Genomic DNA, 24,932 nt, shown 5'->3' on the forward strand with positions numbered 1-24,932 from the left:
AAGTATAAACACCTTTTAAAAATAGATTAGAAGTCTTTTCTTAATCTTTTTGGTTAAATAGCCCAATACTTTCATTAGTATGCTGTGTATTTGGCGTGTGAACACAAGTGTTATAGGAAGGTGATGATTGCATGGGTGGCCTTGTCTATTCATCTAGATAAAGACTGTAGTATTCATTCATGCCATTGGGTAATCGTAGTGAAGCAATTACGTATCACATTTTGAAAGAGTCATCTGAAAGAAAAAAAAAAGGTTCAAGGTTGGGATGACTCAGACTTAATTATCTTGACGTTTCGGCAGTTGCGATCAAGGCGCAAGGTAGAGAACACTCCTGTTTCGAAGCCGAAGGGAATCGAAGGTACGCCCCAACTTTGGACACTTCTGGAGCTTGAGGTAAGAATCTCAAACAAAACTTCAGGTCTCTGCTAGCCCAGGAACTCGGGACGGGGACCTTCAATGCAGACATGACTTGAGTAGTCAGCTGTCATGCTTTCTGAATTCTTACTGGTGTCTGCCTAGAGTTTCTCATGCTGTGTTTGTCATACCTGTTCTCCCGGATCCCTCCTAGGGAAGAGGGTTAGTGAAGACTGAAGAGCACTAGGAAGAGGGAAGAGTTGATCTGGACTACAGATCTAACTTGATTTGGTTCATGGTGGCACAGAGTTTGGGTTTTTGGTTGTTTGCTTTATCCTCCATTTCAGAGAGGAATCTAGCAAGCGGCAGAAAATTCTCTTGTCCCTCGTCATTGTGGTTAGGACTAAAGAGCTATTCTGATTTTTGTGCTTTGGCACGGTGTTTCAAACCACGCCGGTGACCTGGATCCTGTTACCACAAACCTGCCCTCCCACTCGTCTGAACCCTAAAAGTCAGTGTGAAACTCCGTGTTTAGAAAGGAAGGACTTGGCAGAAAATTTCAGCGCCCCCTGTTCCTGGAAATCTTGCTATACTATGGATGTAAGGATAGAATCCCTTGAAAGATTCACCAGTTCTGCTCATATTTCTTTTACACTTTTATAAACAGCCTTCCTTTTCTCTTAACCCATATGTCGGAATACCCTAGTGGAGACATCTTCAAACCCATTGAACTCAAGTTTTCAACGTGTGCCTCTGTTGAGAATGTTGTGTTTGGCTCACTCCTCGCTCCCCTAATCAGGGTTTCCACATCTGTCATGGTTCCTGCCAATAATAGCAATGAGAAGCTGAGCTGTGAGCGTCCAGATTTTTTTTTTTAAGTGTCCTGGTGTTATATTGCTCCTGGTGTTAGGGAATAACACCATTTAATCTAGGGGCATCTTTCTCTCTGTGTGTTGGCAAGGAAATATTGCTATGGAAATAAGCTCTGAGTCTTAGAAAGGAACAGTTCCTGAGAAGCAAAATAGGCTACAGGTTGGGAGGGCTTGTGAGCGCTCTTGGGTCATTTTCTTGAGCAGGCAGCTCATCCTGCCCTTACTTGTCAGACAAATTACTTAGCCTCTCCAGAGTCATCGCCTTGCCTGACAGGGTTGCTATCCTCCTCTGCCCATAAATCATCATCCCAGACAAACAAGACAACTGAAAGTTATGGACAATCCAGCCCTTTCTATTTCGGTAATTTAATTCTCTCCTAAGATGTCTGGAGGGGAAATATGCTTTTCTACACACAATTTGAGTTCCTTAATCACCATCCAAGTACACCAATTCAGGCACTTCCTTTAGCTAAGGGGGCAAAACAGCTTTTACCTCTGGAGGAGGACTTAAAACTCCATTTGTGCCCAAGGAAAAATAAGAGAGAGTTGCTCAGAAACGCTTGAAAACCTCCTGGTGCTGATTGAACTTCTCCACACTGAAGATGTCACCTAGGAATTCTCACCTAAAAAAAAAATCTCTGGATAAAAATGAAAATCTAGCATTTATCAGCTCATTTGATAAAAAAGAAATTAATAACACTAGAATTAGGAACCAGAAGAATAAGACTTGATCCTCAGATGCACATGGGGTGAATAAGTCATTCAAACTTATAAATCTCCATCTCCATGCATTTAAATTGGAGATGAAACAGTATCTACCTTGTGAATTCTGTGATTGGTTTTTAAAAATACACTCATTTGTCACTATTTTTATCCCTGTCAGACACTGAGACATGTAGATGTTGCATACATGGAGATATCTACATAGGTGCACATACGTATGTTCTCTCTCTCTCTCTCTCTCTCTCTCTCTCTCTCTCTCTCTGTGTGTGTGTGTGTGTGTGTGTGTGCATAGCTTGTTTATTCTTTTGTTCCAATCTTTTCTAGAGCCTCTCTTATCTAAGTAAAATCTTACTAAGGTCCTGTTCCCTCCTTTTCAAACAGTCAAGTTGGTTTAGGCTCTTACTGCTCCTCACTGCTATGAAAAAAATTATTTACTCTTTGACAAAAATCCCTCCGGTGCCCATTTCAGACTGATATTTCTGCTTAAGTCTTGGCCTCCAGTGCTATTAATGTGATCACCGGCAGTATGACCCCTCCAACTGGTAAGACATGGAAATATCCTCTACCAGTTGGTAAATGGCTACCAACCTGGGGTCTTGAGACATCCTTTACACCCTCATCGTCCCATCTCCACTCCAGAAGTAATCAATCAATCAATCAATCAACCTCTCTCTCTCTCTCTCTCTCTCTCTCTCTCTCTCTCTGTGTGTGTGTGCGTGCGCGCGCGCGCGTGCGTGCATGTGCTATGCTGTGTATATGTATGGGTGTGCTCTCTCACCCTTGTGTTCCTATCTTTTGGAGGCAACAGGTTGGGTATTTCCTACCTCTCTCCACCTCTATTTTTTGGGTAGAGTCTCTCACTGATCTGGAGTTCACTTTTCAGCTACACTTGGATCCTCCTGCTTCTACTGTACACCCAACATCTCCCCATAAGCACTGCCACACTTGACTTACATGGGGGAGCTAAGGATCCAAGCTCAGGTCCTTGTGTTTGCATAGCAAGCATTGTACCCAATGCTCCATGCTCCCAGCTCTCCAGGATCCCTTGGCCACCCAACCACCAGGACAATTGCAGGATCAGAAAGACCTGGAAGATCAGAAAGTCACTGGGTCTGCCTACATCCTGAGTAGAGGATGCTGTTAATGCCCCTTGCTCCCCACTATATGAAAACTTGGCACCCGTTTATCCCTCCTCACATTCCCTCGGACCATCAGATAACCCCTTGCTTGGCCAGAGGTCTTCCTCTCCTACTGAATGCCTCCCCATCAGCTGACTCTCCCTTTCATCCTCATCACCATCTCTCAGTCTCAGCCCTGCTCCTCCTAAGGACCACTCTGCAGAATCAAAACCAGCTATGCAGGACTGCAACATAAACTAGATTCACAAGGTCATACCAATGTAAAATACCAAAAAGTCTCAGAGTCTAATAAAACCATCACTCTGTGCCCTGACAGTGTCACTATTCCAAATTGTCCCATCCTCCCTGTGACCCAGACCTAATCTCCTGGCCCCTGTTGCAAGACTGCACCCAACATCTGATGGGTGTCTGTACTCTACTGGTTTATAATGCTAGGCTACTCATCTCTGTAATGGACTGTTACAATCCAGAATGAGATAAGAGCTATCACCTCCTTTATTCACTCATTGATCCATTCTCCCACACTTATCAATCAACCACTGTGTCCCAGGTCTGGAGTGTTTGAACTATGTGCTTGCATTCTGGTAGGAGAGGCAGAAAGTATATATAGGAACATAAATAAATATGCCTTTTAGTCTATAGTTCACCAAGGAATGAGACTAGCTCAAGGAAGTCAGAAATGGCTTCAGAAAGGACATGTTTAACTTGGACTTTCAGGGGGTTGTGAAGATGGCTCAGTAAATAAAGCACAACGAGTGTGAGGGCCAGAGTTCGGATCCCTCGAGTCTATGAAAAGACTAGGTGGGGGATGGTGAGGTGGCTCAGTGGATAAAGACACTTGCTCCTAAACCTGAGGACCTGAGTTCAATCCCCAGAATGCACATGGTAGAAGGAGAATCAACTCCAATCCAATAAATTGTTCTCCTCTCTCTCTCTCCCTCTCCCTCTCCCTCTCCCTCTCCCTCTCCCTCTCTCTCTCTCTCTCTCTCTCTCTCTCTCACACACACACACACACACACAATGTTATAAAAGAAAGAAAGAAAGAAAGAAAGAAAGAAAGAAAGAGAAAGAAAGAAAGAAAGAAAGAAAGAAAGAAAGAAAGAAAGAAAGAAAGAAAGAAAGAAAGAAAGAAAACTGGGTAGGTACAGGGGCTACCTGTAATCCCAACACTTGAGAGACAGGATTCCCTGTCTGGGCAAGCTGAACATGGTATGTAAATAAAGTGAAGAGGAACACACTTGATCTCAGCTTCAGCCCTGCACATACCCACACCTGTGGCAATGCATACTCACCTTCATACACACCACAAATACATATCCAAACAAGCAAAAATAATAAAACAGAGAGGACCTCTAGGGAACATAAGGTTTCTGCAGCCTAGATAAAGAACAGCATGAGTGGTGTTAATTGGACATCATTCATATGTTTAGGGACTGGGGAGTTCACTGTTATTGGATGTTAGATGCACAGAGGAGGCTCCTGGGAGACTGGGTGAGAGATGCACGCAGATTGGTCAAACTGGGTAGGTTTACACCTAAAGATGGACTTAGGCGGTAAGTCAAGAGTCATTTTCCAACCCTCATGGCCCTCCAGTAAATTCTAATCCAAGCACAGACCCGCTATGTGGGTTTGGTGGTTTATGCACTAGAGAAAATCACTAGCTCAAAGGAAAGGTGAGGTAACCCTCACTCCCTGCAAACTATACATTATTATTCTGTTTTCCTAATATGCTCTGAACTAACACCACATTGTTCCAACCAGGGACATCTTTTTCCATTTTACCCAAAGGCCCAAGAAAGTAGCAGCAGTCTTGGGGGCCCCTCCTTCCCTAATCACACTGTTCTTGGGGGCCCTCAGTCCCTAATCACACTGTTCTGTCCTGTACAAGCTATTCCCAGGATGACTTGCCTGCATCACCCCAGCTCCACAATCTCACCGCTAAACCTACAAACCACCAACCAGACTTTCAGCTCCATTAACCAAGCACCCCCACCTCTTTCTCACCACTCAGAGTGCTCCCAAGGTCTAACCCTTATCTGGCCAGGTCCTTCCTTCTGTCTGAGCACAGGGCTCTCACAAGTGCCTCCATCTTCACCACCTCCATAAGATCACCTTGCTGGATTTGGTTTAAATTCGTGTGATTTTGTGAATTCAGATTATAAGCACACCAAACAAGAGTCAGAGTGTGTGTGGTGTGTGTATTAATTTGGCTGTCATTGAAATAAGTCTACACCACTGCTGCGATTGGCATCTGTGATTCAGCCACGAGGAAAATGGGGTGGCATCAATTCAACAAGCAAACAATTAGTTACTTCTACATCCCAAACATAGGTGACATAGCAATGAGTACAATGTTTTCTTTCCTTGGAGAGTATGTTTGTCTCAACAAGGTATTTCTGGACGTCTACGTTGAGCTAAGCCTTGTGCTAGACTCTGAAGTTTCAGAAGTAAAACACTCCCTTGATGAAGGGACAGAAAAGCAAAGAGGCAATCACAATGCAGGGCCATGCTTATCTCATATCAAGGTCTCAGGACAGTCGCAAGATAAGTAGGAACCTGTAAGGAATAGGTGACCCAATTCATAGCCTGCAAAGGAGACAGTGAATCATTCATCCAATCAGTCATTCGATATTTATGCACTGCCTGCCCTGCGTCAGTTGCTATCAGAAGTGCTGGCATGACAAAGTCATTCCTTGTGAAGCCAAAAAATGTCCAATAAGAAGACAACAACAGGGCTGGAGAGATGGCTCAGAGGTTAAGAGCATTGCCTGCTCTACCAAAGGTCCTGAGTTCAATTCCCAGCAACCACATGGTGGCTCACAACCATCCGTAATGGGGTCTGGTGCCCTCTTCTGGCCAGCAGGCATACAGACAGAATATTGTATACATAATAAATAAATAAATAAATAAATATTAAAAAAAAAGAAGACAACAACAGTAAATCGGTAACTAAATATTGATTAGGTTATAGCTTCTTAAGCTAAAGGTTACAACTCCATATGAGGTCTCATAACTGATGTAGAAGTTAAGAAACATTTGCAATCTTTCTACATCCAATGAGTAGTGTGGATGCTGTCCTCAGAAACTGGGGCCCTGTTTTCAGTTTTCAGAGAAAGACCTTCTGTCCAGGCATCAGCCTGGGTTGTTTGGGGGTCTCCATGGGATTCCTTTGGCCAACAACTCAATCAAATCCAACCTACTCGCACCATTGGAAGGCTTTCATAACCGCAAAAGATGGCCAGTTCAGACTTCTTATCATCCATTGCTAAGAGTCCTTACAAGCATTGCCCTCATAGATTTCAGGGAGTTTCCACTGTACTAGGTTTATACATCACTCCCAAATGCCCCCCAATTCCTGCTGTCTCCCCGAACGCTCTCCCTCCATCCCATCTCCCCACCTGATTCCTCCTGCTTCTATCTGCACCTGCTCTCAGTCCACCCATAAATTCTATTCTATTTCCCTTTCCCAGGGAGATCCTTGAATACCCCCTATAGCCATCCTCTTTACTTAATTTTTTCTGGGTTTGTGGGTTGTAACTTGACTATGATTTGTTTAACGGCTAACATCAAATTATAAGTGAGTACATACCATATTTGTCTTTTGAGTGTGGGTTACCTCACTCAGGACCATTTTTTCTAGTTCTATCTAATTGCCTAAAAATTTCATGATGTCATTCTTTTAAATAGCTGAGTCATACTCCATTGGGTAAATGTACCACATTTTCTTTATCTTCTGTTGGGGGACTCCTAGGTTGTTTCCAGTTTATGACAATTATGAATAAAACTATAATAAACATAGTTGAGCAAGTGTCCTTGTGGTAAGACTGGGCATCCTTTGGCTATATACCCAAAAGTGGTATAGCTGGATCTTGAGGTAGATTGATTCCAAATTTTCTGAAGAATTGTCGTATTGTTTTCCATAGTGTCTGTACAAGTTTGCACTCCCACGAGCAATGCAGGAGTGTTCCCCTTGTTCCATATCCTCTCCAACACAAGCTGACACTTGTGTTATTGATCTTAGCCATTCTGACAGGTATAAGATGGAATCTCAAAGCAGTTTTGATTTGCATTTCCCTGGTGGCTAGGATGTTGACTAAGTGTTATCAGCTGTTTGAGATTCCTCTGTTGAAAATTCTCTTTTCAGCTCTGCATCCCATGTTTTGATTGGATTATTTGGTTTTTTGATGTCTAATTTCTTGAGTTCTTTGTGTATTCTGAAGATCAGTCCTCTTTCAGATGTGGAGATAATAAAAATCTTTTCCCTTTCTGTAGGCTGTCATTTTGTCCTATTGATGGTGTCCTTTGCCTTACAGAAGGTTCTCAGTTTCATGAGGTCCCATTAATTAATTGTTACTCTTAGTGCCTGAGCTATCGATATTCTGTTCAGTAAGTTGTCTCTTGTGCCAATACATTCAAGGCTATTCCCTACTTTCTCTTCCATCAGGGACAGGGTATCTGGTTTCATATTGAAGTCTTTAATCAACGTGGACTTAAGTTTTGTGTGGGGTGATAAATATGGATCATTTGCCTACTTCTACATGCAAATATGCAGCTTGACCAGCACTTGTTAAAGATGTTGTCTTTTTTTTCCAGTGTGTATTTATGACTTCTTTATAAAAAAAAATCTGGTGTCCATCTATGGATTTGTGTCTGGGTCTTCAATTCACTTTCATTGGTCAAAGTTTCTATTTTTATGCCAATATCATGCAGTTTTTATTACTATAGTTCAGTAGTAGAGCTTGAAATAAGGGATGGTGAGACCTCCAGCATTTCTTTAGTTGTTCAGGATCATTTTGCTATTTTGAGTTTTTTGTTCTTCAATTTAAAGTTGAGCATTGTCCTTTCAAAGTCTGAGAAGAATTGTGCTGGGCACTGAATCTGTAGGTTGCTTTTGGTAGGGTTGCCATTTCTACAATGTTAATTCGACTGATCCATGACCATGGGAGATCTTTTCATCTTCTGATATCCTCTTCAATTTCCTTCATTAATGACTTGAAGTTCTTGTCATCCAGGTCTTTCACTTGTTTGGTTAGAGTTACCCCAAGATGTTTTATAATATTTGTGAAATTATTGTGAAAGGTATTGTTTCCATGATTTCTATATCGGCCTGTTATTTGTATATATGAAGGCTACTGATATTTGTGAGTTAGTCTTGTATCCATCCGCTTTGCTGAAAGTGTTTATCAGCTGAGGGAGTTCCTTGGTAGAATTTTTGGGGTCACTTATGTATACTATTATATCATCTGCAAATAATGATACTTTGACTTCTTCCTTTCCAACTTGTAACCCCTTGATCTCAAGTGGCCTGTGGTTGAGAAGGGGGTGTCTACTTAAGTTGGGCACCAGGACACAGCAACAATGGGATGGGAGGAGGGAGACTGGGGGGGGGGGCGTCTGTGGATCCATAGAAAGTGTGGGGATGGGGGAGGGGAGGTTGCCACTGGTGTTCTGTGCAGCATTATTCTCACCTGGTCCCGCAGCCATTCAGTCCCAAAGAAACATATAGAGGTCTACATTAATCATAAACTGGTTGGCCTACTAGCTCAGGCTTCTTATTAACAATTATAACTTATATTAGCCCATAATTCTTGTCTCTGTTAGCCATGTGGCTTGGTACCTTTTTCAGTGAGGCGTTCCCATGTTGCTTCCTCTATATCTGGGTGATGAGTGCAGGCTTCATCCTTCCTCTTCCCAGAATTCTCCTGTTCTCATTGCCCTGCCTCTATTCCTGCCTGACTACTGGCCAGTCAGCGTTTTATTAAAATACAAGTGGCAGGGTACAGACCATTGTCCAACAGCAGTGCTAAGGATGACCCTGTGGATTGGGTCTGGAGGTACAGGGCTAACCATGACGTTTTATCACAGAGAAAGAAACCTTGACTAAGACACATTCATTGTGAAAGTGTGGCAGGGAGGTGTGATGAACCATGCATGCATGAAATGACATAGTAGAGGAAATTGTCACAGAGGAAAGAGGAGCTGACCCGGGAGAATGTATTCACCCAGTAGTCTATGGATGGGTGACTGAATGCAGGAATGGGAATAGGAGATTACACACACACACACACACACACACACACACACACACACATACACACTGGGAGAATTGACAAAGGCTCACAGGTGTGTGAGGACTGATAAATCAATGAATAGAAAGCCGATGGTTCTGAGTAGCCTATTTGGAACACCAACCTTGAAGACGGGGTATAGCAGCTGAGAAATACAGAAACAATGAAAGAAGATTTTCGTTTGCTTGTTTTGACATTTTAATTTGTTTTGAGACAGAGTCTCAAGAACTCATTAAATTGCCAAGGCTGGCCTCGAACTCCTGATCTTACAGCTTCAGCCTCCTAAATGCTGGGTTTGCAGGTGTGTGCCACCATGCCTTAAATGAGATCTTGACTGGCATGCTAAGTGCTTACATCCAGTCCTGCAGATAAAGGGGAGCTACCAGTAGTCTTTGAGCAGATGAAAGATTGTTTCGTGGCCATAAAGCTACATGACTTACAAGTTAGTTCTAAAATGTATTTGTTCCGCACCTTATCCCACACAGGATCCCTTCCAGGGTATACGCCTACCAAGGCTATTTTATTGCATTGTGTTATAAACATGCGTGTGTTCATACAAACATGCAGCTCACCCTCTAGTCTGTGAGAAACAGAGATGAGAGGTGATACGCAGGTCATCTCTACGTCTACAACATATTTTTGCTATGTTTAATACAGAACATGGATGGATACATAGGATGGTCTATATATGGGTGAAGGCATCAATGGATAGGTACAATTGGAGAAGTTAAGCAATGAAAATAAGAAAGCCTAGAAACACTGGGTGGCACTGACCGATGATGACGTAAAAGGAATTAAAGGAACTCTTAACTGTTGATTCACTGCAGATGCGAACAAAGCAGGTCCCAGTCCTCTGGGCATGCTTCCTCCTGTGGAATCTCTTCGTCTCCTCCTCCCAGACTGCTAATCCTGGAATCAAGGCAAGGATCACCCAGCGTGCACTAGACTATGGTGAGTCGGATACATTCAGAAGTCAGGCCATAAGTGCTCTAGATGCAGCTCTAGATGCAGCCTGTGTTCCAAACCAGCAGTTTGTGAACTGGGTCTGAGATGAAGATCTCTGTGGGGTTACCTAACCCCCTATGAAGATGTACCAGACACCTGGGAAGAAAGTGTTACCCACAAAATAGATACCCTGGTGGAAGGTATATTCAAACACACAGCTGTTCTTTCTCTCTCTCTTCTTCCTACCCCCACCACAATATCAGGGCTCCAGATAAAAATACATTAGAAAGAGTATCGTGACCCGTGCCTTTAATCCTAGCACTCCAGATACAGAGGAAGGATCTCTGTGGCTCTGAGGACAGCCTGGTCTACATAGTAACTTCTAGGCCAACCTGGGATATAAGTGAGACCCTGTCTCACAAAGGGAGGAAATCTACGATCCTCTAAATCATATACAAAATCTATTGTGGGGTGTGGTAGTCAGCACTTTTAGAGGGTCTTTACAAAGCTAGAAATGGATAAACATTAGAATATAACTTTATTGAGCTAAAGATGTAGAGGATCTTTACAAAATCAAAATGTATGTTGGGTGGTGATGGTACTTCCTTTAATCCCAGCACTAGAAGGCCGAGGCAGATGGAGCTCTTAAATTTGGGGCTAGCCTGGTCTACAGAGTGAGTTCTGGGACAGCCAGAGCTACACAATAAAACCCTGTCATGAACACCCCACCCCGAAGAAAGAAAGAAAGAAAGAAAGAAAGAAAGAAAGAAAGAAAGAAAGAAAGAAAGAAAGAAAGAAGTCAAAATATATGAACCTATTTTTCTCCTGTCACATTTTGCTTCAGATTAGCCGAATATAGATTGCCAGATCTCTGCCAATTCTTTTAAACAAAAACAACCAATCCAAGCACTGTTAGTTTAACCAAGATATCCCTAAATCTAACCAAGAATGACTCTTTAAATTTATCAAAAAAGAAACAAATGAAATGAAGGGAGGAAGAGGAAAGGAAGAGAGAGATGAGCTGATTTGGGCAACTTCTCTTTTCCCCAGCAGCTTATAGGGCACAAAGGGTCCAATATTGACATGTTGTCTAACTGTTGTGTGAACAAATTTATATATGTAAACAGGCACTAGGAATGTGAATGAGATTCATGTGAGTATCTAGTTCCTATGATCATGCAGGGTAAAGCGAAGTCGCTCATGCCATGACTGTTGATGAGCAGAAAGAGAGGATATGTCTACAGGCGGTGCGTCTCCTTCCAGGGTACTTCCTCAACGACTTACTCCCTCCACACAGACCCTACTCCCTTCAATCGCACCACTTACCAATAACCCATAAAACTATGACTTTATCAATAAATTAACCCTTTGATGGAGGTAGAGTTCTCATAATCCAGTCGCCTCTCATCGCTAAGGGCATGCCTTCACTGCATGAGTGTTGAAGAAATATTTTTCTTTTTAATTTACATTTTTTGTTTTATTGTTTCAATACTAGAATTAGAACCCAGTACCTCATATATGCAAAGCAAGCACTCTGCAACCTAATCTGTATCTCTAGCCCCTGGATATACTTTTGAAAAATGTTTTCTTAGTGTATGTTAGCTAAATGTAATTAATATGACATTTCACATTTCATTATGACATTTTCATACATATATGTGATGTATCTCGATTATATTCACCCCCTTGTTACCCTCCCTTCTTGCCCTTCTAATTCCACTAATCCCATTCCTCTTCCTACCTAGACCCCTTGTGTGTATGAGTGTGAGTGTGTGTGTGTCCTAATTAGAGTTGGTCACAGAAGCATAGGCACTTTATCAGTGACTACCCCACAGATGAAAATGTCTCACCCTCTCCCATTAAACACTAACTGTATAAATCCTCAAGAAAGGAGAGGGCTATCCGAGCCCAGCCACCACTTCCATTAGAGGGTGCCAACAGGTTCAATAGGTGCATAGATTATGTAGACTGTGAGTTCAAGAATATAGCAGCTACTTCATGGCCAGAAATCAGAGCTCCACACCATATCTGGGGTCCTCCTCTAGCTCTTACATTCTTCCCTTCCTTTGTGACGTTCCCTGAGCATTAGAGGAAGGTGATGCAGATATCTCGTTTGAGGCTGGGCAGTCAATAGTCTTATTCTTGGTCCGTTGACTAGTTATGAGTCTGACGTCACTACTCATCACTTCACAATAGAAGATTTTCTGACCAAGGCTGGCAGGAGCACTAATCTACGTGAATAAATATAGCTGTTTAGGAGGTCATTTGATGGGCGTGTCATGTCCATTTAGCAAAACAACTTTCCTACTAGAGCCTATGACCTTCCCACCCATGGGGTTTTGTTCGAGTTTACAGTATGATATATGAATTCCCCCTGTGGACCAACTAGGAAATCCAATCAGAAAGAGGTTAGTTAGCCCATAACAGAGTTGCCACAATTGCACTAGTGGTAATCAGTCTTGCCTGAATGATTAGTATTGTTTCACACAGCGTTCATAGTTGAGTAAGACTGTTGGACACTCACCCTAGTAGTCTGTAAAGCACCTCCTGGCACTATGAGAGCCAGCCAACAGGGAGGAAGCTTCCAGCTTGGTTTCTCTAAGTCCTGACCAAAGCATGCAGTGTCTTCAGAAATAGGGTCTCACTGTCTAGTTCTCTGAGCACTTAGGACCAGTAACAATAGTCTGTATGGTGGCCGGGCGGTGGTGGCGCACGCCTTTAATCCCAGCACTCGGGAGGCAGAGGCGGGCGGATCTCTGTGAGTTCGAGACCAGCCTGGTCTACAGAGCTAGTTCCAGGACAGGCTCCAAAACCACAGAGAAACCCTGTCTCGAAAAACCAAAAAAAAAAAAAAAAAAATAGTCTGTATGGTGTTGGAAAACTTGGGGACCTCCCTGACCAAAAAATGGAGAAACATTTCCAAGCAGGTAAGTCCTGCCTTGCCCTACAAGATATGCTGATATTTCTGTTCCTTGCATGCCAAAGCCCTGCTTGATGACATTCCCTGGCTGTGGGGTCATGGGCAGGTCAGTGACTCACTCTGGGTCTGGTCTATCTCATTTATGAAGTGGGGGCAAAGCCTATATCACTGAACTGTTTTAAGACTTGAAGGAGAGAACCTCTGTAGAGCGGACAGTCTTGACACATGCAGGCACTCCATACAAACTCTTATTAGTTTAACCTTACCAGTTATACACCTCCATATTTTTATAGAATGTGATTTTTCTGGGCTCATTATTAGTAGTATCTGCAGGGTACATATCAAAGAGGAGAAAGCAATAGTGGTACCCACTCTCGGCAGTCATAGGAACTGAGTGAATTAACATGTATGAAGCACTGAGAACAGGACCTAGTGAAACAACATGCCTAGAAAAGATTAGTGACCGTCCTCTTCCTATATGTGAACAGATCCCTTCCTGGCCACTGTCATTCCCATGTCACAGATGAGGAGATGGAATGATGAGTCACACAAGCTAGTGAGTGACAGTGTCAGGGCTCAAGTCTAAGCCTAATGTGGCTTTTGGTTGTAATCTTCAATCCCTTCATGCTCTGTCTAGTTGACTACAGTATCTGCAGCATTTTGTAGGTTACGGTCTGCTCCTCCTCTCCAGAGGAGATAGAACCGCTGAAATGAACTTGAACACAGAGTGAGGAAACAAGAAAAGGGCGCATTCCTTTACTTTAATATTTTATTGCATGTATTTTGTGTGTGTGTGTGTTCATGTCAGTACATGTGCCATAGTGCACATGAGATGGCCAGAAGACAACTTGTTCACTCCTTCCACTGTGCAGACTCTGGGAATCCAACTCATATCGACAGGTTTGGCAGCAAGCCTCTTTACCTCCTAAGCCATTTAGCCAGTTCTGGAAGTTACCTTTATCAAGATATTTCCCACACATACACACAAGCTAAGAAAAATGTGTCCTGGGAAGTTTCCAGACAAAGAAATGAGTGAGTTGTTCCTGGACAAATCAGAAGTAGTGATCAGTCACCTCTTCTGAGTTTGGGGTCCTGCGGAGAATCTAATGTGACTCCTTTCCAACGACAAATGGAAAACTATACGCACACGACTCACTGTCTCTTATTAGAATTTCAATGGTTCAGTAGTTCCCTAAAACTCAGGAATCCTTCACGAAACATCTGAGTTCAAATTAATCTGCAAAGAAAGAAGAATGGAAATAACCTTGTGAAATTGACCATAGCCTAGATTCTGGAGCCACATGGCTCAGAATTTGGTTCATAAATCTCCAGGACCCACACTTTCCTAGGCAAAAAATAATCTTTCACATCTGAAAGATGTGCCTGGGAACAACTTGTAGCGCAACACCTGCTCTACATGGAATTGCTACAGTACGGTTCGCGAGTCCAGCAAGGGGAACTTGAGATTGAAACACACACATACACACACAGAGACAGACAGAGAGACAGAGACAGAGAGACAGACAGAGAGACAGAGAGCCAAGAATGCCCCAAAAATGCTCACTTTATTGTGTCCAGGGCAGCTTATTATAGGGTCTTCTTGACTAATGGCCACGCCCTAACTCTCAGCTGCAAGCCCACCAGAAACTACTCTCTTTCCATCAGGAACTCCTGAGGCTCTCGTGCTCAGAGCAGCTGCAAACGCAGGAAAACAAGTTGTTTACTGAGGCAGGCAATGGGTCACAGGAAATTCAGGGTCTGGGGGTCCACAGTCCCAACAACAACTGTAGCATCCTTTGAATGGTATCTTCTATAGTGTTCATCCCAGCCACGGCCATGTAATGAAAACTTCTCAAGTTAGCCTGTGGTGTCAGGCAAGGTCCTCCACCTCTCTGAGGAGCAGAGTTTCCGTATGCAAAGCAGAGACAATACCCCCTTTGTCGGGAGGCTGTTCTCTTACCTCAGCATCAGGTCTTACTCAATGCTGTAGGGTTAGAGATATTACACCACTGCCATCTTCCTTGTATAAAGGAACACTTCCTGTTTTCCTCACAGGTGTTCAAGTTGGGATGAAGATAATGGAAGAAATGGCAAAGGAAATTGTCATCCCAGATTTGAAAGGCTCTGAATCTCTTGAGTTTCTGAAGATTGACTACGTAAAGTACAACTTTTCAAAGTAAGGGAGCATAGTGCATTGTCTTATATCACAAGGGCTCAAAACCAGTGGAGAAAACTTTAGCAGCCCTAACTTCTTTATCTTTTTTTCTGCTTCGCCATCTGAGTTCTAACTTCTATTCCTCAGTTTGCCTCAAGGCCCAAGATAGCTTCTATGGTTCCAACCACCTGGTGTATATTTCATGCAGCTAGAAGGGGGAAAGACACTAGGGAAAGACTCTTAGAAGCTTGGTTAATTTTCTTATTCTTGAGGATTTGTTTGAGGCTTTAACATTTAACCGCATTCCATCTACACAACAATGAACAGAACTTAGTCGCTCGTCCAGGGATATTTAGAGAAGAGGAAATGGATGTTCAGACAGCAACTGGGATCCAGTAAGATCCTCAAAGGAGGGAGAGGATGTGTTTACCAAACTGGAGATCAACCTAAAAGGAGAGAGAAGAATCCGCTTCCTAAGGAGCTGTTATGTTTCATCATTTTCCCCAATGCTTTCCCAGCTGTCTATTGCTCTAACCCTTTGCAGTAATAATCTCCCTGATTTAATGACAACCCCTTATAAAACCCGCAGGTATCTTTGTTGCAAGGGAGTTGGCACAGGGAACGTTCCTCACAAATCTCCTCACCTGCAGAAAGCCAGCTGGTCAGTATGTGTTTATTGAGCAGCTGCCTCACTCAGGGCTTTGTTCTAGACACAAGGAATGTTCCAGTGAATATAAGTCCTCTCCCTTATAGTCTGTGGGAGAGACGGGCATTGCATATATATTTGCAAAGATAAATTATTTACCTACAGCAGAAAAGTACAGGGAGAGCTATATAACAACAAGTGCTGGAGAAGAAGGGGAGAAATGGGCGTTCTCACGTGTTGCTGGCATGAGTAGATAGATCAATATAATTTTAATCCTGTGCTGGCCAAACCACAGACACTGATCTTTCACGGCCACTGAGCATTTGAAATGTGACTTGTATAACAGAGAAACTACATTTTTATTTACTTCATTTTCATTCAAAAAGCTGACTCTTAGCCAACCATGGTGCTGCATGTTTATAATTCCTGATCTACACAAGCCGGGTATGGTGGCAAACACCTGTACTTCTAGCACTTGGGAGGTGGAGGCAGGAGAATCAGGAGTTCAAGATCAACCTTAGCCGTGTGTCACATTCAAGGGCAAAAATGATACACAAAAGACCAACAAGGAAATGCAAACAAAAGTTCAGCATTGCTGATTGTCTGGGAGAAGACATATCAATCCACACTGAGAGTGGACTTTTCCTACCTCAGTTAGCCTAGTCTAGAAACTTTCTAAGAGACATGTCCAGAGGTTTGCCTCCCAAGTGATTCTAGATCATATCAAATTGAAAAATCAACATTAACCATCACAGTATATGTTAGTCTTTGGCCTGGACTTCTACTCCTCAGGATCCTCCCTGGGAAAATATAGTCCACAAGTTCTGTGTACTAGGGCGTTCACTGTGGCATTGTTTATATGATGGAAACAGCCTAGAGAAGGACTTTGGTGTATTCTGTAACAGTTATAAAAATGGATTAGTGAGGCATAGTGCCATACACCTTTAATCCCGACACATAGAAGGCTGGAGCAGGTCTACATAGTGAGTTCCAGGATAGCCACAGCTACATAGAGAGATACTGGCTTGGGGAGAGAAGGGGAGAGTCCCGTTAGACTATAGGTGTCAAATGAGCATATTTCTAAAGCACTGATAATTCTGAACCTCTGCTGATTCTCTTTTCACGGTGGGACTCAGGTGTACGGTAGAGGACAGGTGGGAGATGGTGAATAGGAAGGGAAACAGCAGCTTCATTCACCAGCTAGTGCGTGTATGTTCTTCTAGACTTTTCCCAGTCTCAGTCCAGAGCAGTGCCTTCCTGCTGTGCAGCAATGAGGTGTGGATTACCTCATTTCCATGTCCTCTTCCCAACCTCCCTGTGAGTACCACTCCTTTTCGAACCATTGGAGGAAAGAGGGAAAGCTCCTTGCTCAAGGTTGTACAACTAGTACAAACCTTGGCTCCGGGTCAAATACTCATTGTACAATACACCGAGGGGCATGACCCAGTGACTAGGAGTCTGAAGTCAGATTGCAGAGGATTTCAGATCTGGTTCTACCGCTGATGTATGACTTATAGGCATTTCTTATCTTCTCATCTCTGGCTGGAGTTTGCACATACACCAGAAGCCTACAGGGATACTGGGAGGGCCAAACTGAGCTGTGATGTCAAATGGTTGCCAAGAGGCTGGGCAGTTTGGAATCACCCAAATCACAATACTTTGTCATTGCACATCTATCTTCTATCTCCGTGGATTACAGGCAAGCCCACTGCTTTACGAGTTCCTGGGACAACCTGTTCGACCACTCAGGGATTCTTACAGAAGCTAACTCTTTTCAGCTCCATATAGGGGCACCTGGCAGCAGTAGGAGGAAGGCATGTTTGTTGTCCCAGTGAGTGGAAGTGGGGGATACAGCTGACATGTGTGTCAAATGCCTGTCAGTGTACTTTGACCGTCCCCTGAAAAGCAGCTGCTTCGTCAGAATTACTGATGTCGTCCCCTTAAAGAAAGCTGAAACTGGTCTAAGAACCAAACAAACCATGATGGCAATATTGTGCCTATTTTTATTTTTTATTTTTTTTTTACCTAAATATTTATTTATTTATTATGTATACAATATTCAGTCTGTGTGTATGCCTGCAGGCCAGAAGAGGGCACCAGACCCCTCTACAGATGGTTGTGAGCCACCATGTGGTTGCTGGGAATTGAACTCAAGACCTTTGGAAGAGCAGGCAATGCTCTTAACCGCTGAGCCATCTCTCCAGCCCCCCTATTTTTATTTTTAAAGGAACCCAAAGGGCTGGAGAGACGGCTCAGTGAATAAGAGTACTTGCTACCAAAGCACAAGGGCCTGATTCAAATCTCAAACACCCATGTAAAACGCAGACCTGTAACACAAGGCACCAGAGACGGGAGGATCACTTTGCTGGCCCCCAATCTACCTCCAAGTCTCCAGGAAACAAGATGGAGGTAGTAGGACGGAACACCTGAGTCCTCTTCTGGCCTCAGTGTGCGCACACACATAGGCATGCATATACTGCACACACACACCCACGCACACATACACAGAGAGGCATGCATATACCACTCACGCAGGCATGCATATACCACACAAACACACACACAGAGGCATGCATATTCTGCATGCACGTGCACACACACACACACACACAAAAATGTATATACCACACACACACACAGAGGCATGCATATACCACACACACACACACATAGGCATGCATATACGGTGCACACACACACACATACACAGAGAGGCATGCATATACCACATACACACACACATAGGCATGCATATACGGTGCACACACACACACATACACAGAGAGGCATGCATATACCACACACACACACACACACACACAGAGGCACGCATATACCACACACACACACATACGCCAAAAAGAAAAAAAATTGAGAAACAGATCATTTGATTATTTACGAATTTAGTTCTAAACTTGATTGCTTCCTCCCTCAATTGCATCTTGCTAAGACGGACGAGGCCATACCCAGACACCCCGCTAGGGAGCTGGAAGACCCCTTCTTCTATAGGAATTTGCAATCTCAGGACAACTCCAGCCTCCAACCTTGCTCTCCTTAGGAAGTTCAGAAGTGTTGCCCTTACTTTCCCACTTCTTCTTTTACAGCATAAAAATCAACGCCTTTTCGATGCCAAATACATCACTAGCCTTTGTGCCTGGGGTGGGAATCAGAGCACTGAGCAACCACGGCACTGCCAACATCAGCGCCAACTGGGAAGTCAGAGCTCCGCTTTTGTGAGTATCCTACGGACATCCACTCTGTTCTGGGGGCAATGCAGACAATGTGCTGCTGTTTTCAGTGTAGGCTTCTCTTTGTATCCATACCTTGTCAAGAGCGCTACCAGGTGAGAGTTGATGTAGGAAACCCCTGCTTAGAAGGGAGGTGGAGGGTGGAGGAAAGGCACCCTCCCATAGAAGCAGAGCAACCAAGCACTCAAGACTTCCTAAGATCCCAGCATGGTGATGAATGCCTTTCATTCTAGTACTAGGGAGGCAGAACCAGGGAAGATCTCTGTGAGTTTGAGGCCAGCCTGGTCTACAGAGGACAGCCAGAACTACACATTGAGACTTTGTCTCAAAATCACACTCCAAAAACAAAAATCCTAAGGACTAGAGGCCCAGCTATCTGGAGAGAAATTCCCCATATCTTCCACATTTTAGGTCCACTGATCTAAACCAGATGTTTAGTGCATTTCCCCACCTGCAGGGTCAACTGAAGGGAAACAGCTTCCTGTCTCACATGGAGGTTGGAGGATGGTAGTTTGAGCCTCACTCTTCCCCAATCAAAAGGTCTCTGTGCCCTCAAACAGAAGAAAAAAGTAAAAGGTTGAAGCCTGGTGCGGTGGTTCAACTTCTGTAACTCAAATCCTTTGAGAGGTTGAGGAAGAAGACTGCCACTAGTTGGAGGCCAGCTTGGACCCCGCAGTGAGCTCTTGACCATCTGGGTTACAGAATGAGATCATGTATGAGAGAGTAGAAAAAGACGGTAAGGAAGCAGAGGAAGAAGGGAAGGAAGGAAAAAAGAATAGAAAGAAATGAGCTGTGTTAGAGAGACAGCTCAGTGGTTAAGAGCACTGACTGCTCTTGCAGAGGACCTGAGTTCAATTCCCAGCACCCACACAGTGGCTCACAACAGCCTGTAACCCCTCTTCTAGGGGTTCTGGTGTCCTCTTCTTAGGCACCTCCATGCACATGGTTGGAATAAATAAATAAAAAGAGAAGGAAGGAAGGAGAAGGGAAGAGAGAGAAAGAAAAGTTGAACTCAAGGTATACCAACAAACCAACTTCTATGGTCAAGTCATTGATGTAGTGTAATGGTTAGATTTGTCTTGGTTGGCACCTCAGAATCGTACATTTAATCATTCATGAGTCTACACTACAACCATTTATTATCTATGTATCATTTTCCCAAGCTAATAGAGTGTAGATTGTTTCTCCATAAACAACATGGGTTCATATACTTCCTCACCTCCTTGATAATTTAGCAGCATGTGTTGGGAATTATTCTGTGAATGGTCCTTGCAAAGTCTTCAGTAACACATGCTCCACTGCCTCTCGGCCATAGTCTAAGCATCCCTTCCCCATGTTCACCCATCCCAGATGTTCACCTGGTGTTCTCTCTCAAACTGAATCCTGTACGTAAATGCTCAGCCACTTTCAGCACCAGAGTACTGGGGATGACCTAAGTATAGGGTCCCTTAGCTGTCCATTTCCACGCTTGCCACGTCATTTGTTCAGTAAGCATGCATTTGGCACGAGCAGTGCTCCTGAGTCTGTTGTCGGTCCTAGAGACTCTGGTGGGAGCACGGCAAAGTCCCTGTCCCGAAAGAACTTGGAAGACCCATCTCCATGTGTGGCCCAGATTTGGGTAACCTTTCCCTTTCTCTCCATACAGCCAAGATTCAGGAGCTGCTGATCTGTTTCTCTCTGGAATCTACTTTACTGGCATCATTGTCCTTGCCCGTAATAACGTTGGTCATCCAGTCCTGGAACTCCAAGACTGCTATGTCCAAGTGAGCCATGCCCGAGTCTCATTTTCGGGAGGCCTTAGGTGAGTGACAGCAGCCTGGTGGAGCCTCAGGCCACCACTCAGAGAAGTTCCCCACTGGTGTTTCCTGGCCCCTGATGAGCTCCCTTTTTTCGTTTTTCCTAGTGTCCTGTATAACTCCTTTGCTGAGCCCATGGAGAAACCCATTTTGAGGAATTTAAATGAAATGGTGAGTCTTCAGAAGTTGGTTGGACAACTAAGGTCAAATGATATCAGTGGGCCTATTATACTTCAATAATTTTTATCATAAACATTTATTGAGCACTAACTGTATGCTAAGCACCATCCAAGACACTTTATTTCATACTATTCTAAGCAATTTATTGGTTTTTCAAGGCCCAAGTATTATGGCAGGACCACAGATGAATAAAACTATATACCCCCCTCGAGTTTCCCACCATAGGAGGGACAAGCATTTTGTTCTTAATGCAGACCCAGCTAAAGTAGGAACTACTGAGAATAAAAGACACAAATATTGGTTAATTTAGAAAACAAAAAACAAAAACAAAACAAAAAACCCTTAGACTTGTAAAACAATAATGGAACCAGGTCTTGAATTTAATACATGGTTACATGACAATGAGACGGAACTGAAGGGGTTCAGGGAACTGGAAACTTTCCTGGAAGACATGTTTATTTAGGGAACTGAGCCTTGAAATATAGGTAAGACATGGGTAGGTGAGGAATGGGGAGGGTGATAGCAGGTATTCCCAAGAAATATATTAAGAACGCTCTTGGGGACAAGAGGCTGAAGAGATGGCTCAGCAGTTAAGAGCACTGGCTGCTCTTCCAGAGGACCCGGGTTCAATTCCCAACACCCATATGGCAGCTCACAACTGTCTGTAACTCCTCTTTCACAGGATCTGAATCCCCCATATAGACATGCTTGCAGGCAAAATGCCAATGTAAATAAAATAAATTATTTATTTTTAAAAAAAAAATGCTCTTGGGAGGTAGAGACAGGAGGATCAGAAGTTCAAGGCCATGTACAGTTACACAGGAAGTTTGAAGCTAGCCTGAGCCACATGTGATCTTGTCTCAAAAAAAAAAAAAAAAAAGGCAGCAGCAGATGTACCAAATACCGAGTCTGAGCTAATAAGCAGTCTTCTCTAGACTATTTCAGTTTCTCCTCACAACTTGGTGAGGTAGATATAACAATCATTCCCATGCTGCAGATGATAGAATGTGAAAGCTGGCTAGCCTCTGCTAAAACCACCATGCTGCGTGAGCATTGACGAGCATTTCCTGACACATCAGTGTTTGTAACTTAATCAGATTAGTTATATTCTCTCCGGAAACTACTTTACTGGCCTTCACCCCCTCCGGAAAGGTAGAAACAGGACTGAGGATGTCTCAAGGTAAAGATTTTGTCTTGTATGCATGAAGTCCTGGGTTTGTTCCCTAGCACCACATAAACTGGACAGGGTAAAGCATCCCTATAATTGCAGCACCTGGAAGGTGGAAGCAGAAGTATCATAATTTCAAGGTCATCTTAGGCGACGTAAAAAAATCCAAATGTCAACATGGGTTACGTAAGACCACATCTCAAGGAGAGGAGAGGGAGAGGGGGCAACAGAGTCCTAAGTGGATCCCCAATCTCACCATCTCTTCAATTAGCCCCAGTGAAAGTGAAGCCCCTCCAGGCAGGACTTAGCGTTGTTGATGCAATGGGAGGCAGTGGCACCCAGTCAGCAGAGACACGGCTCTCGCAGCAGGTTCCTCAGGTGTGACGCCAACACCGTGGACAGAGCGCAGGCCTTGACATGTCCAGAGAGAAGAGCCAGGCCCTTTCAGCGGGCTAGCTGGGTGTGGTTTCAGTTGCTCTGAAGCTCAGCCGGCACTCAGTGACACACTGCCCACACCCGCGGAGGCTGCAGGCCAAGAGCGTCAGCTAATTTAGAGGAGCATTGTCATGGCAACAGGGATAATGTCTTCTCAGCAGAAGGCTCGCTCTTCAACATGGCAACGTGATTTCTCAAAAAATTCTTTTGGTCCAGCTCTGTCCCATGGTCATCAATGAAGTGGAAGCCCTCAATGTCAACATCAGCGCCCTGGAGGGTGAGTCGTGGAACTGTCTTCTAGATAGTTCTCCCCAGCTTCGAACCTTACCCAGTCTTTTCTTCTAGGCCATGAAGCGCCTTTTCGTCACTCTGTTCTTCTTCTGCAATTAAAGCCCCAGGACTCCATATGGGACAAACCCTATGCATAGCACATGTACTTGACCATTACCCAGCTTTGTTACTGCAGCAGAGGAGGGTCTCAGGGATAAGTGGGCAGAGCTAGGAAGAAAAGCCCTCCAGGCTCTAATCCAAGGTTTGGCACTAAATCTGTCTTCATGGCCAGGTTATCTGCCTAGCCTTCTCTGACCCCTTCGGGGGCTGCCTTCCGTATGTAGCAAGCCCACACGTCAGTCCGCGTTCTGTCTCCACCTCTCTGTTTCACATCTTAGCTTCTCCTCCTCTAGCAATCAAGCTGCCTGTAGTTCCAATCTGGATTGTCTGGGTCCTTTACTGTGGCTGGGATTGGATACCAGAAGTTGGATGAATTATAAACAACAGAAGGGTATTTGTCGCTTGGTCTTGGAAGCTGAAAAGTCCAAGATTAAGGACTTACATCGGCGATGGTTTCCATGAGGAGTCACAACACGGCAGAAGGGCAAGTGGGTGCCCACGAGACAGAGACGAAATCAAGCCAAATGTGTAACAAACCCACTCCGATAGCCATGGACTATTCCAGAGGGCACTGTCCCATGACCCAGTCACCTATGAAAGCCCCACCTCCCAACACCAATTATATTAGTAATTAAATTTAAGTGTGAGTTTTAGAGGGACGTTCAAATCATAGCGTGTGTGAAGAACAGTCAGGAACAATAGATCACGTGCTCCAAGATCCTGAGGTAGGAGTGCGCTGAGTGCAACAGAGTGGCTGAAGAGAGCCCTAGGACTAGAGGGAGGCCTGGTGAAGGGAGCGTGAGAACTGAGTTTGCAGGTGGGGGAGGGGTGGCTAGACTTGTCAGGGATCTGGGACACTGCAAAGCCTATCTCTTTGTCTGAGTCACTCTGGTGTCCCAGATAATAACAGACAGGATGGAAGAGGGAGGTGGCGGCAGAGAGACCATTTAGCAGAACAATGACCCTTAGAGCAAAGACTGCAACTAGCCTCAGGTGGAGTGACAGAGAGGGAAGGCCTGTCCCTATAGTCCATACATACCTTGTAAGCAGACAGCGCTAATTGCCAGCAGGTCAAATGTGGGTCATGGAGGTATTCAGGAGGGATCTCAGGGTTTCACCCTGAGCCAGCGGAAGACTGTGTGGCCGGATCATCAGATCAGCTTCAAGGGGGGGTTCTTTCTGTATTGGATTAGGATTTACAGGTCATGTGTCTGTCCCCTCCTCCTCTGGACTCTAAGATCCTTGGGGGCAGGAGCTTTGCTCTAACGTCAGGCACAGGGCCTGGCTGCCAGGTTGGTAAATACTGAACTGATGAGAGAATGAAAGGAAATGGACAGAGGATGGGTGAGTGGGTGCAGATAGAAAGGAACCGAGTGGATCGGAAGGAAGAAGAGAAGGATGGGCCCCGTGTATTGTGTACCTTGGGCTAGTGTCTTCATCCCCAAACCTCACTGCCTTCACTGTTAGGAATCCCCATCCTGATTGCCTCACAGAGGGTGATAGGATCTATGTAGACTAGGCACTTTTAGAACATTTTAAAAGCTATAGTTAGGGCTGGAGACACGGCACAGCAACTAAGAGTGCCAGTTGTTCTTACAGAGGCCTCGGTTTAATTCTCAGAATCTACATCTGGTGGTACATAGCCAACTCTAAGTCCAGTTCTGGGAGTTATGACACCCTCTTGTGCCCTTCATGGGCACCTGCACACTGTGGTGCACATACGGACAAGCAAGCGCACATAAGTAAAAATAAATTCTAAAAATGTGAAGGCCATGGTGACACAGGATGGCACTGTGTTCTTACTAACTCAGCAAGCTGCTTCTCCTCCTCCTGCTTCTAATCCCCATCATTGGCACAAACTAAACAGGATCGGAAAGAAGGGATCCTTTTGTG

General features: G+C 44.2%; 1 protein-coding gene across 1 annotated transcript in view; it reads left to right on the top strand.

Moving 5' to 3' along the window:
* The first annotated feature begins 313 nt into the window (after positions 1-313).
* Positions 314-24,932, top strand: part of Bpifc (BPI fold containing family C) — a 46,763-nt gene continuing 22,144 nt past the window's right edge. The window contains exons 1-7 of the mRNA XM_057758077.1: positions 314-393; positions 9,984-10,107; positions 15,077-15,197; positions 18,927-19,055; positions 20,716-20,871; positions 20,974-21,037; positions 22,866-22,926. Coding sequence (XP_057614060.1) covers positions 9,984-10,107; positions 15,077-15,197; positions 18,927-19,055; positions 20,716-20,871; positions 20,974-21,037; positions 22,866-22,926 — 655 coding nt within the window. The 5' untranslated portion in view covers positions 314-393. The remainder of the gene's footprint in view (positions 394-9,983; positions 10,108-15,076; positions 15,198-18,926; positions 19,056-20,715; positions 20,872-20,973; positions 21,038-22,865; positions 22,927-24,932) is intronic.

This window comes from Chionomys nivalis, chromosome 25 (assembly GCF_950005125.1).
Source record: "Chionomys nivalis chromosome 25, mChiNiv1.1, whole genome shotgun sequence".
Classification (NCBI taxonomy): Eukaryota; Metazoa; Chordata; class Mammalia; order Rodentia; family Cricetidae; genus Chionomys; species Chionomys nivalis.